This window comes from Plenodomus lingam, assembly GCF_022343315.1.
Source record: "Plenodomus lingam strain CAN1 chromosome Unknown contig_6, whole genome shotgun sequence".
In the NCBI taxonomy this organism is placed as follows: domain Eukaryota; kingdom Fungi; phylum Ascomycota; class Dothideomycetes; order Pleosporales; family Leptosphaeriaceae; genus Plenodomus; species Plenodomus lingam.
Window position 1 is genome coordinate 1,719,217 of NW_027093966.1, and position 13,269 is coordinate 1,732,485.

The window sequence follows — 13,269 nt, forward strand, 5'->3', positions numbered from 1 at the left end:
CTAAAGACTAGCTAGGTTAGGTAGTACCCTATATCTCCTTATAGAGGTAGGTATTATATAACTAATTAGTAAGTTGCTTAACTTGTTCCTCTAACCTCTCCTTTTTAGATAGGGTTAATATATATTTATCTTTAAGGGAGGTGTTACTTTAAGATTTCCTAGGAGTATAAGGTACCTTAAGGGATAGATAGGAAGCAGGTCCTTTAAGGAGGGCGTTATTAATTAAGTCTTCCTTATCTAATTTCTTTCTATTAGTAAATAGGCTTTTAAAAGTGGCTAAACTAGATACCCTTTTTTTACCTTTGTCTAATATTTTATAGTTAATAAGAATAATAAATCTTTTCTTTTTTTTTTCTTAGGGGGGTTTAGTTATAGGAGGATATTAGCTTTGCCTCTGATTCCTCTAGGCTTTTAGTAGTCTCTAGGTCTCTACCTTAACGCAATCTAACGCGATTTTTCTAAAGGTAATCTAGCACTACCTATAGGTCTAGAAGTCTAAGCCTATAGGCTTTAGTTATTAGAAGTTCTAATAGCTATTCTAACTATAGAGTTACAGGGTTAGGTAGCTACTAGAACTAAATTAGTAGCTTAAAATAACAATAAGTGCGATATTCTTAAATACTATTACTAGCTAGGATAATATTCTTCTTATAATATAATAACTTAGGTAGGTAGGGTATCTAAAAGGTATCCTATATAACTTAAAGGTATATAGGAGTGCGCGTCTGTATAGAAAAGGATAAGATTCCTATACCTATAGGTCTTGTACAAAAGGATAAGAAGAACATGCCTATCCTAACTATAGGCGAGCTGTTCTCTATATACATAAGTAAGTTAGGCCTTTATTAGGCCTAACTTAGCATAGAATAATAGGCAGGCAATTCTGCCTTATTGTTACAGTAGGTAAGTTATTAATAGCTATAAAACTTTTAGACTTAGGACTTTAAATTACACGTATAGGTGCTATAGTTTACTACGCCTGCTTTACGTGTGTTAGATAAAATTTATACTATTAGATTTAGAATCTTACCTACTTTAAAATAAAAACTTTTAGTAATAATAGTAGTACTATAGTTAATAATATTAATAAAAATATATAAAGAGTAAGGTTTGTAAAATTAGAGTACTACTAAAACGTGTCCTATTTTTCCTTAGACGCTCTACTAACGCTTTATACATGATTATATAAGCAGGATCTTATTGGCTTAGGAGTTCTTGGTTTGACGCTAGCCTTTAGTGCGAAGCTAAGCGGAGCGTTGGATTTTGAGATAACTTGCCACCGCGCTTTCGTCACACCCACACCCTTACCATTCGCTTTTTCTACCCCGACGATGGTAGATTCATTACCTTCATCAAATGCATAAAAACATTCCAATAGTTGACTTTAGTGGCTTCATACTAGGTCTGTTAACGATCGCAAGCAAATTGCTGCTAAATTAGACTAAACACTACAAACTGCAAGATTTTTTTTTCTTCGTAACTACCGGTATAGCATCACGCGAACTAGGATTGATGATGCCTTTCATTAGGTGAGCCAAGTTCTTCTACTTTTTGCCTAGTGCTTACGTTACTTTTGACAGAGCAAAGAGTTCTTTGAGCTCCCAAGAGAAAGAGCAGCTTAGTCCTCTGCCCCAATCCCTAGAACAAGGCTATTTTGGAGTTGGGAAAGAAATAATACAGGGATGGGGATACATAAAAGAGAACATTTAAAAGAGCGATTATAAAGATCGGTCTGCAGGATCTTGACCTGCTTAGACCCTGTTGCTGGGGTTCTGTTAGTCTGCGAGCGAATTTCGCAAGGTATTTGATGCTTTTGTAGGTGAGGTTTGCAGAGTACTGAATGAACTCAGGACTGCTCAACGCTCATCTCAGAACTACTTGAATGCTCATCACTGGCACTCAACTTAGATCCCGCAAGGTTAGGAAGATATCACAGCGGTTCCTAATTCGTGTCAAGCTTCATTTATTAGCCTACAATGTCCACCCATCTGGCCCGGTCAGGTGAACTAATTCGCAGTCCAGCACACGCGGATCTCGGCACCTTGACCCTTCTCGTCCAAAAGATGTTGGTTTTGGAGTTCTCCTCTCTGGTAAATGTGATTTCCCACTTCTTCAAGATCAGGCAGGCGGATTTGCTGGTGGTGCAACACTACAATATCCCCTTGACAGCACTAACCACTTACGTCGCGAATCGCGATCCATGCACTACAAGTCATCTTGTGGTGGTGGTCAGCAATATGTTGTCTCACGGTGGCGGCGTCCAGTACAATGCCTCGTCGCCCTCCAGACTCCAGCTGACGAATCCTGCCGACATGCATAAGCTGCATAGCTTAACCGGAACAGCAACGGCTGCCTCCACGTAGGCATTTACCGCAGTCCTTCTTATGCGACTTCTTCTGATTAAGAGTGCCTTTTCTCTTGACACACTGCCTTGCCAACCTCCTTAATCCTTATAATTGCCACCATACCATAGTATTGCTCTGCAAGCGTTTAGGTGGGAAAGCATTGCTAATTGAATCTCTGAGATGGCGCTGGTGCCGCCGCAAAGCGATGTGGCAGTACTATGGGAGGCTGCGTTAGACAACTATAGGAAAACAACGGACGTCGATTTGCGCGCTCATTTGAGAACGCAGCGAAGTACTACATCCATCAAGGTCGGTATATACACCGCAATGAAAACTCAAGGCAAATAAGCGAGATATACCGCTATTATATTCAAAGCCCGAGAAGATCCTACCTCTGAGTTATCAGCTCCTTGTTGCCGCTCGCTGATTCATTTGCTAGCTGGAGCAACAACGCCAATTGGAGACCTTCAAAGCATTTCGCCATAATAAAGGAAAGCTCGACAGATTCCGTACCATGATATCTGGAAATGCCGACATCATCGAAGGGGTCGCAAAGCACATAGGAGACGCCGCGAGTTTTGCCTTTCCTCCCAGTTCAGCCATTCTGACAGCCTTCACGCTCGTCATGACCTCGTCCAAATACGTATCGGAAGACTATGATATGATTGAAGGCTTTTTCAGCATGATGCAATCATTCTTGCAACGCTTGTCATTGCTAGAAAACAAGATACAACCCCAAAGTTTCCAGTCGTTCCTCATTAACGTATTCTCGTCACTCTTGCAGCTTTCTGCCATAGCACGCGCATATTGTGCCAAAGGCAGAATCTCTAAATGGGCAAGAGCTCTAGTCGACGGTAATGACCCTGACCTGAAGGCTGCATACGGGAAACTCAACACGGATCTCCAAGAACTTGAGTCTGCAATAATTATGCAAACCTTGCGTACGACTATAGAAATCAGTGATGATGCGAAATCGACACACCGAGATGTCAAAGCTTTGCAGACTGAATTCGGCCTGAATACGAACATGACAAAACAGACCCTGGAGACCAGCACGCAAACTCTCATGATAGCTATGCGAACCGAAGAGATGATTCATACCTCACATAAAAACACGACTGTGGGCAATGAGTTGCTCCGCAACTTGGATAAGAAGCTGGACAGAATACAGACAAAGGATATGGAAGAAAAGCAACGAAACATGAAATCTGGAGCGAGTAAGCCAGTCAACTTTGAGCGTCTCAGGTCAGACTATCTCAGAAATGGTGCTGAGGGCGGCGTCGCCGAGAGACTGAAAGGTGTCAAACTATCCTTTGTCGACCGACTATTCGACTGGATAGAAGCCGAGCCAGCTGTAGAAAGCATTGTCAACGGTGAGGAAAGCCTTCTATGGGTCAACGCGGCACCAGGAATGGGAAAAACCACATTTTCATTTCGGATGCTTCGATATCTGGAAGAGAAGTACTCCCACGATCCTGACATATGCGTTGCCTGGTTCTCGTTTGACGAGGAGTATCCCGAGATGCGCTCAGTCAGAAATATGCTTAAATGCTGTTCCATTCAAGTCGCCCAAAGAGATGCGCGTTATTGCAAGGAGATGCTAATAGCCGTGCGGCAAATGGGACCCGTACGGTATCTTGAGACAATTGAAAATGAATGGCACCATCTAATTGAGTCAAGATACAAAAAAGAGTCGGATCGGCGACTCATACTGATACTAGATGGCATCGATCAAGCAAATGAAGAGGATGCTCCGTCACTCATGAACATCTTGGGCATGATCAAAAGTCAGCGCCATCGAGTTCAAATCATCTTCACGTGCGGCACAGACAAGAAGCTAGACTATTCCACACTGGGTGCAAAATGTGTTGATCTGACCCGTCACAAAATTTCGCTCGATATGCGTCGATTTGCATGGTCAAAGACGAGGAGTCTTACACGGCTCAGGAAACTGAGAGTCGCACTACGGAAGATCATCGTTCGCAAGGTGACGCAGAAAGCAGACTGTAAGTACCATTTCCGATAAGCTATATGTCCCTGAGAATCCATTTTATTGTTTGCGAACACAATCAACGCACAAGCTTGATGCTCCTGGAGTGTCGGATACTGACCCGCTTCCTAGCGTTTTTGTACATTGATCATACTATGCGCAGACTCAATACGCTTGGACGTGAAGGTCCCATTACTAAGGAATTGGAAATGCTAGCAGACAATACCCAAGCCATATACCACAACTTACTCGAGGAATGCCAAAGGAACCGGACTCCAGAGGACCGGGAGCTACTGCGGAGTTTGCTTGCTTGGCTAGCATACACAAAATCGAAAGTCACTATTGCAGAAGCCAATTTTCTTGCCGAAATCATTTCAAAAGAGCATGCTATCAGTATTGAGGAAGAGCTCAACGGTCGTCTCTCAAGGCTGTTGCGCATTTCAGGGGACCGATCAGTGAATGAACAAGACGAATCAAGCGAAGATGATGATAGCTCCGAGGAAATGAGTGAAGATGATAATGACGCTGAGGGAATAGAGGAAGATGCCCAAGATTTCTTGAGCTTCCAAGAGCGCTCTCTGAAAGCCTACTTTCGACATGCATTTCGGGACCATGCAAGTGCCTTGCAATGCACAGCTACCGAAGCACATGCTATTATATTCCAAATATGCTCTGCAATTCTCACGTTTCCGAAAAATAAAGCAAGGCCATTCAAGCTGGTACAGTATGCTTCCGAATGGGGATTGTATCATCTGCTCGAAATACAGCCTGACGATGAAGGTAGCGTAAGTGACGAGCTTGCCATAATTATACTTGAAAGCATCCACAGCATATTTACGAATAAAAATGACTCACTTAAGCCACTTGAGCAGGTGGCAGGGATAGAGCGTACGATCTTGAGTGGCAACAACTTCACACAGTCTGATGTACTCGGCATGCTGTCGGCTTGGGCCAAGCGTGCCCGACGTTTGTCTCCGAGCCAGCTCTCTTATGAAATTCTGGACTGGTTCCGGCCTCTCGAACAGGAACCATTACGTATATTCATTGGTCTTTCGCGCGGCCATATTACGAATTGGTTTGCTGCAAATGGCCAGTTCTATGCGGACGCTTCTTTCATCAGCGCTCATTCTGCTTTATGGGAAGGTAGAAACCTTCCCGAGTTAAAGCAAAACCTCAGCCTAGCAGAATACTTCGTGGATTTCATGGAATTTAAGCAAATCACGGAGCGCTCGTTCGAAGTCGTGGCCGACTGTTTCTGGGACATAGTCAAGACCTCGTCATCCTATAGAGGAATCGGTATGGCGATGATATACAGGCTTAAGTACGGGCCGGCTATCAAACAATTTGACAAAGGGCTTGCCGACGGGACTGTCGATCAGCTCCAAAGATCCTTACTGCTGACCAGCAAGGGTCGTGCCTTATTAATGCTTGGACAAGATGAAGAGTATGAAGAGATGGGAAGAACATATCTGGAACAGTCATTGAACACATTCAACGAAGCCAACGAGTTCTACCGCAGCGTGGTGCAAGATAACGAGAGCTATGACGAACTTCGTTATGCATCAGCAGACAACTTCAGGAACACGGCGGAAGCCGCAGCACTCTTGGGCAAGTCGGAATTAGTGCTGAGAAGTATAAGAGATATCAGTGAGGTCGATGGTCGCACCGGGTACTTTGGACTGACTGAACTATGCCCTGCGCTCAAGAAGACCAACCAATTACCCATTATAATCGAGCTTCTGAAGCTTGCCACGAAATGGGAGATTGGCTGGTATATGGCCTCAGGCGATGTCGAAGAACTGCAAGAGGCAGCAGCACGCTTACATCAGGGTCAGTTAATGCTGAAAATCTACAGTACTGCGCAAAAAGAACTTGAGGCATTGTCTCTTGGACCAGCAGTCAAAAAGAGCCATCTGCAGCTGAGTGCCGCCGGATTCGCACGTCACGTGCTTGGTGACCTCGAATTATCCAAATCGATGCTTTGCGAACTGGTCGACGACCCCAAGACGCCTAGCTGGGCAGTTATGGCAGGCTGCCATCGGCTCACTGAAATCCTACTTGAGAATTTCAGACTTTCGAAGGACCCACGGACCAAGAAGAACGCCCTAGATGAAGCAATTAAGGTGCTCCATAAGCCGACAGAAGTGATGCCTGACAATTACAAACCCTCAGAGTCCCACATGATGGCAACGATTGGATACATGCTGCGACATCTTGGCCCTGCACTCGATTATTTCGAATACATAGACGCTGCATTCAAGAATTGCATCGAGGAGCTACAAGATGATAGTGGTGCAAACGATCTACCTGCATTACGTCGATTAGCTCAAGTTCTGAGTTATATATCTGGCTTCGAAAAAGAAGCCAGCATCTCTTTATCCGCACAATTGTATATTATTGATCAAGATGTCCATCGCAAGGAACTGGAACAAGACCAAATTTTGGAAGAAGATAAATCGCATGCTTCAAGTACCGAAGAACAAGACATGGTTGACAGTAGTAAACTGCAACATAGCACCGACACTGAGGACGATGCTCAAACTACTCGTGATACCAATGGAGATGCCACCAACGGGACCACATGTACCATTGAGAGTCCAGACCTTTCAAACTGTACCCATAAAACCTCTACGATCGAAATAGATTCTCCCCCTCTAATCATCAATGAAATTGACGAAGGCCTCTCAGGGACAGATATCAGTTGCAGCGTTTGCAAATTCCGTATAGATCGCTGGTCTAACCGGGCAGTTTACTTCTGCATTTACTGCATCGATCTCGACATCTGCGAGTCTTGCTTCGCGAAGCGGAGATCACAAGAGCGCGGCGAAATCGAGCCAGACTGGCGTGTTATTTGTCCAAAGAGCCACAAGCATATCAAGTCGCCCATGGAGGGCTGGAGAGGAATCAAGGATGGGATTATGAGGATTGGGACGGAAGAAGTGGCGTTCAAGACGTGGTTGAAACAGTTGGAGGGCGCATGGGAACGGTACTGGGAAGAGTATTGGACGGATAAGGACTAATTACTGGGAAGAGTATTGGATGGAGAAGGACTAATGTGGCCGCGAGGTTAAAGTGTAGCTCAACTCTACTGGAAATGATCTTACGATCCATCATATCATGAATGTCTAGCATACTGATATCGCAAGTTTCCTTGCTTAATGCGACAAATATCCAAGCTGCAAAAAGCGCCCTAGTCTTCACATGTGTATTTCGATCCACAAAACTCTTGGTGTAGATACCTTCCCTTTGTTGTTCAGTTGGGCAATCATCTCTATCTCCAGTGAGTTGATAACAATGGCGCATGTTTTGGGGTTCTTAAGTGCCCACCCTCTTAGCAGTGCATGTGCGCTCGCACATTGCGTTCACAGCACAAGCGTATAGCCATAGACCAAGGACAGTGCAAAGAGCGGCACGAAGCTCATAACTTCATTAAAGCACCATACTAATCTTTGAACAAACGAATAGATCAAAAAGGTATGAATACCTAGGTATCACTCTATCAATTCCAGCAACCCCACCTGATTCCTACACAGCGGTCGAGGCACTTTAGTTGGAAAGCTCCTTGCGCTCCTCGCGGACTGCGTTCTTGCCATCCATATCAAGCTCGGTGGAGTCTCCGCGGTGGTTGGCTTCGCGGTCGGCTTCAATGTTCTTGACAAGCTCGGTGATGCCGAAGAGGTCGTCCATCTTCTCGAGTGAGAGACCCTTTGTCTCGGGAACGAAGAACCAGACGAAGATGAACATGAGGAAGCAGAAGGAGCCGTAAATGAGGAAGGTTCTGTGAGAGTGGTGTTAGTTGGGGGCATGGGCCAATTTCTCAAGGTTTCTTCTTACCCGTAACCTCCTTCACCCACTGTGGCCATCATGTTTGGTGTAGCCCGAGCAACCACGAAGTTGAACAGCCACTGAGTGCTAGCACTGTAATGATATTAGTCGAGTGTAAATCGAGGACACGGAAGATACATACGCGATAGCGACGTTGAGCGAACGAAGACGGGCAGCTGGGATCTCAGAGACGTAGATCCAGCACACAGGACCCCAACCGAACTGGAAGAAGAGAGCGAACAAGAAGACACAGACGAGAGCAAAGTAACCAGCTGGTGGCACCGGAGCGTTTGCAACAGGGGGATCGATGCGCATGTAGAGACCAATGTAGAACATGGCAAGGAACTGAGCAATCGAGGTCCAGAGAAGCGAGCGACGACGACCAAGTGAGTCAGCGGCGAAGATCAAGAAGCAGAAGCATCCGACCATCTTTACAATGCCGTAAATTCCAGTGGCGAACAGCTTGACCGAGTTGCCCTGGAGTCCGAGTGCCTTGAAAATTTGAGGAGCATAGTAGTTGATGGCATTTGTGCCGGTCATCTGTTGACAGATCATGAGTACGATGGAGATGAGAGCACGCTTGCGGTTACCAGGGATGGTGAACATCTCCTTGAGCAGATCCGTGATGCTGGAACCAGCAATGAGCATGCGCTCGTGCTCGAGTTGATCGGCGATATCCTTGAGCTCTTCCTGAACGTATGGGTGGGAGCTGGGGAGGTTACGGACACGTGCGAGGACACTTGTGGCTTGTTCCCAGCGGTCTTGCTTGGCTAGGAAACGGGGTGACTCCTTGTTGAGGGCCATGCAGCCTACGAGGAGGACAGCAGGCAGAGCTTGAAGAGCAAGAGGAACAATATAGACTGTGGCGCTGCCACTGAGGTGCATGAGAGATCCGTAATTAACCCAGAAAGCAAGAGCAGTTCCAGTGGCGATGAAGAGTTGGTAGAGACCGGTGAGACCACCACGAATACCACGCGGCGAGTTTTCGGAAATGTAGAGAGGGACAACCATGGAGGCACCACCGACACCGAGACCAGCGATCAGACGACCAACATACATGGCTTCGATGGACCCAGAGGCAACGGCCTGCATGATGCAGCCGACGATAGTGACGAGACCAGACATTTGCAGAGCGAGCTTGCGACCCCACTTCTCAGCCCCCCAGGAGGCAATGAAGCAACCGACGAAGCAACCAGCTTGGAGAGTAGAGGCAATGTTGGCGTTCAAGTTGGCCTTTCCGACCTTGTCGAGGTCGTAGATGTCGTACTTGTGCTGGAACTCTACCAGCTCGAGGACACCACCAATGGTACCAATATCAAATCCGAACAACATACCACCGAAGCAGGCAGAGCCTGCCATGGCGAACGCACGCCATCCGTAAATCTCAGGAGGATCGGTCTTGATGGAGTCGTTCTTGACGATGGCTTGGATGAACCTCGCACCCAAAGATGGACGGCCCGTCATGATTGCAGATTTCTGGGGGATCTGGCCGCGTGGAGAACCGAAGTATTGTGCGAAGTGATTGTAGATCTGGCCGAACGTTAAAATAGATCAACACAGATCAGTGCTGATACATGACATACCAACCGCAAACCTTTCGCCCGTTCAACGACGAAAAAGTTGAATGAGTGTCAAGACCTGCTGATAACAGTTTCCAACCAACTCGGGAATCTTCCGTTGACCGAAATCCCGACTTGCAGATTGAAAGTTGAAGGTGCCTCCGCAGATTGATTGAAGTTCCCCCGTGCAGGTACTACATATCTATATACCAGCACATTGCAGCGGCCCGAGCGTAATCTGACGATCCTAGCCTCCCTGTCAAGACGGGGTAACCAACGCCGCGGGCTTTGCCTCCAGTCGTCTTACCCCAGACCAGACCCCAGACTGATGCATCGCCAATACCCGCCATCTCAGCGACCTTGAAATGACCAGCCATATTCCAATTTTTGGAGTTGCTAACTGGTCACATCAGCAAGTTGTCGTTGTTCCGTCGAATGGGGAGCTAGGGTGTTCTTGCGCCTCGATTTCTAGAAGAGGTCAGAGGCCATGGCACGGCGCTCATCCGGTGTTGTAATTAGTGGAGTGTCGACAATCCGTCTTGGAATCGCCAAGCATGCTCACTTCTTCCGTCCAGTCGAAACAATGCGTGCCGCTTCGGGCTCATTATGCACTAGCTGGTTAACATGCCTTTCTTGCATCTGGGGCATCCCCGCCACCACCAATTGTGTCAGCTGGAGAGCAAACGGCGAGCCTATCCGTATCGAGAATGGGATAATGAATCCTCGCCCAGCATGCAAAGCTACGGTTGTTTATGCATTTATCCGCGTATGGGGGGAAGAGCCTGTCAGCGCGAGGGAGGCCCCACAGGCAAGCCACTGCTTTGATGGGTCGAAAATCATTGTGGTGGAGTCACTGGGTTCACATGCGAACTGCTATTTGATGTCTTTGGCGGTGCTGGATGAGTACCATTGTGGAATCCCTGATATCAGGCAAAAGACAATGTCTGAAACTTGACGACTTCCTAGTGGCAAATCTCACGATCGCCATACACCCACTTCCCCACATGCCCAATCGCCTCAAAAGCGGAGCAACATATAAAGGACCGACATCGCACTACATATGAAGTGATGAAGAGTGGAGGACCAAGACTTTTGACCACAACTGCGCCGTAAAAGCTCATCCGAATCAAGCCTTTTCGCTTCATCGACCCCGGAGCCGATGTGCACTAAATCTCCCGTCTTGGACTTTGCTGGGCACTCGGCTGAGCTTACCACGAGCGTCACTGGATCGCCAATCAATACCACCTTCACACAGCGGAGATATCGGACGGAAACCCCGTTGATTGTTGTTGCGACGTCTCATTCGAATTACAGATCATCATCTGTGAAAGCAAATATTGCCTAAGTGGAAATCGGCATTGGAAGGATGACAGCCACGACAGCGAACGCAAATCGGGCCTTTGCTCTCCATCCTTTCTCCACGAATCCGCTCAAGTCGCGAGACGACGTTGTTGCCGCTGTAGCATCTCTCCTTGACCCTCTTATTCCAGGCTTTTCGCCGGGAAATGCTCTGATCAAAGTCGGAAGCACTGGTACAAGATTCGATGAGACTGGGGCCCAAGTCGAAGGCTTTGCACGCCCGCTATGGGGTCTCGCACCTCTACTAGCCGGCGGCAGCAAGTACAACGCAACAGATAAGTTTGTACAAGGCTTAATTTCTGGCACAGATCCAGAGAGCCCAGAGTTCTGGGGCTACATGGAGGATACAGACCAGCGCATGGTCGAAGCGTGTCCCATTGGTTTCACGCTTGCGGTAGCAAATAAGAACTTTTGGGACCCCTTGACTGACAGACAAAAGAAAAATGTTGAGACTTGGCTGGGCAGTATGAATGACAAGAGAATGCCCGACACCAACTGGTACGATCTTCCCACTTGAATTGCTCGTTTGTGCAACTTTTTCGCGAACGAGGGGCCGAACAGGATATTAAGTTTCTGGCAGGCTATGGTTCCGCGTCTTCGCCAACCTTGGGCTCGAGAGGAATGGTGCACATTGGTCGAAGCAGCAACTTGAAAAGGACATTAAGCAGCTGAACTCGTACTACCGTGGCGATGGATGGTCGAATGATGGCCCAGATTCATACCGTCAAATGGATTACTACTCAGGTTCATTTGCGATACAGTATCTCCAACTGCTGTATTCGAAATTGGCGGCGGACATCGACCCTGAGCAAGCTGCAGAGTACCGCAAGCGCGCACAGATGTACGCCCAAGACTTTGTGCATTACTTCGACCCAGAAGGTCGAGCGATTACATTTGGGAGGTCGTTGACCTACCGATGGGCCATGGTGGCATTTTGGGGTGCAGTGGCCTTTGCAGATGTCGAGCTCCCTGAACCGCTGTCCTGGGGAGTTGTCAAAGGTATATGGCTACGCAACCTGCGTTGGTGGACCACCCAGAAGGACATTTTCCAGTCCAACGGTATGCTTACAGTGGGATACTCCTACCCCAATTACTATTTGGCTGAAAATTACAACTCGCCGCAATCGCCATATTGGTGTATGCTCGCCTTTGCTGCGCTTGCTGTGCCAGAGAGCCATCCCTTCTGGAGTGCGAAGGAAGAGCCGCATCCATATGCCAATCAACGAGTCGTGCGATCTCTACCTCATCCACGCCAAATCGTCATCCGTAGTGGTGGCCATACATTCCTTCTTTCCAGCGGACAATCATGTCACTACGCGATCAAAAATTCCAACGCCAAATATGGCAAGTTTGCCTACAGCGCCGCCTTTGCATACTCGGTTTCCACTGGTTATCAGGAACTTGAGCAGTTCGTTCCCGAGTCTTCGCTCGCGCTATCCGATGACGGCGGCGAGCTATGGAAAATGCGTCGGGCCCTTAATGGAGACTCTGAGATTGAGAATCACGATGGCGTACCGGTGTTGGTGTCTAGTATGAAGCCATGGCACGATGTAGAAGTTCTGACCTACCTGATCCCACCAGTAGAAGATACACCAAACTGGCATCTGCGTGTGCATCGCATCACGACTGGACGAGATGTCAAAACGGCAGAAGGTGCATGGGCTGTGTATGGTGCACGCGAATCCGACGGTCGTCTGCTTACCGAGTGGAACGGTACCCTTCGCACGCTTGACGAATCGATTCCAGAAGGCGGGAAAGGAGACGAAACAAGTGCATTTGCAGCATCACCGCGCACAGGAGCTGTTGGTATTGCGGATATACATCAGACGGATCGTACGGGTAGTGTCATACTGTCAGACGCGAATTCGAATTTGGTGGAGGCAAGGACAGTGCTGCCTATTGTACAAAAGGACATCAAGGCAGGCGAGACTGCATGGTTTGTGACTGCTGTCTTCGCTCTACCGGCTAGTGCAGAGGGTTGGAAGGAGTCGTGGAAGAATGGATGGGAGAAGAGGCCTGTGGTGCCTAAGTGGGTGCAGGACAAGATGTCTGGGTGAGATGATTTACATCGTGAGTCTGCAGAGTACGTTAGCATGTACTCAGTGTGCTCTATAAAAGTTGAAGGGAGAAAATCCAAGATGCATCATATCCATGTTTTCCAGCTCTCATGGGTACAAGCAGTGGCTATGAG

The 13,269-nt window shown here is 47.5% G+C and overlaps 6 protein-coding genes across 6 annotated transcripts; 5 read left to right on the forward strand and 1 right to left on the reverse strand.

The window, feature by feature from the left end:
- Nucleotides 1–1,515: 1,515 nt before the first annotated feature.
- Nucleotides 1,516–1,946, forward strand: IAQ61_009785 (uncharacterized protein; the record flags this gene model as incomplete). The annotated part of the gene is made up of 4 exons (XM_066098534.1): nucleotides 1,516–1,529; nucleotides 1,581–1,659; nucleotides 1,780–1,800; nucleotides 1,851–1,946. The coding sequence occupies 4 exons, from the start codon at nucleotides 1,516–1,518 to the stop codon at nucleotides 1,944–1,946; spliced, it is 210 nt and encodes a 69-aa protein (XP_065951693.1).
- A 30-nt stretch (nucleotides 1,947–1,976) lies between these two features.
- IAQ61_009786 (uncharacterized protein) lies at nucleotides 1,977–2,363 on the forward strand (the record flags this gene model as incomplete). Its single annotated transcript, XM_066098535.1, has 1 exon — nucleotides 1,977–2,363. The coding sequence occupies one exon, from the start codon at nucleotides 1,977–1,979 to the stop codon at nucleotides 2,361–2,363; it is 387 nt and encodes a 128-aa protein (XP_065951694.1).
- Nucleotides 2,364–2,525: 162 nt separating this feature from the next.
- IAQ61_009787 (uncharacterized protein) lies at nucleotides 2,526–7,355 on the forward strand (the record flags this gene model as incomplete). Its single annotated transcript, XM_003838536.2, has 3 exons — nucleotides 2,526–2,654; nucleotides 2,785–4,351; nucleotides 4,468–7,355. 3 exons carry the CDS (start codon nucleotides 2,526–2,528, stop codon nucleotides 7,353–7,355), a joined length of 4,584 nt encoding a protein of 1,527 aa, XP_003838584.2.
- Nucleotides 7,356–7,583: 228 nt separating this feature from the next.
- IAQ61_009788 (uncharacterized protein) lies at nucleotides 7,584–10,119 on the reverse strand. Its single transcript, XM_066098536.1, is given in 5 exon segments — nucleotides 7,584–8,113; nucleotides 8,170–8,253; nucleotides 8,303–9,690; nucleotides 9,820–9,913; nucleotides 9,930–10,119. The coding sequence occupies 5 exon segments, from the start codon at nucleotides 10,094–10,096 to the stop codon at nucleotides 7,882–7,884; spliced, it is 1,965 nt and encodes a 654-aa protein (XP_065951695.1). The 5' UTR covers nucleotides 10,097–10,119; the 3' UTR covers nucleotides 7,584–7,881.
- An 87-nt stretch (nucleotides 10,120–10,206) lies between these two features.
- Nucleotides 10,207–10,674, forward strand: IAQ61_009789 (uncharacterized protein; the record flags this gene model as incomplete). The annotated part of the gene is made up of 1 exon (XM_066098537.1): nucleotides 10,207–10,674. The coding sequence occupies one exon, from the start codon at nucleotides 10,207–10,209 to the stop codon at nucleotides 10,672–10,674; it is 468 nt and encodes a 155-aa protein (XP_065951696.1).
- Nucleotides 10,675–11,085: 411 nt separating this feature from the next.
- IAQ61_009790 (uncharacterized protein) lies at nucleotides 11,086–13,135 on the forward strand (the record flags this gene model as incomplete). Its single annotated transcript, XM_003838534.2, has 2 exons — nucleotides 11,086–11,576; nucleotides 11,659–13,135. The coding sequence occupies 2 exons, from the start codon at nucleotides 11,086–11,088 to the stop codon at nucleotides 13,133–13,135; spliced, it is 1,968 nt and encodes a 655-aa protein (XP_003838582.1).
- Between the last annotated feature and the right edge of the window lie 134 nt (nucleotides 13,136–13,269).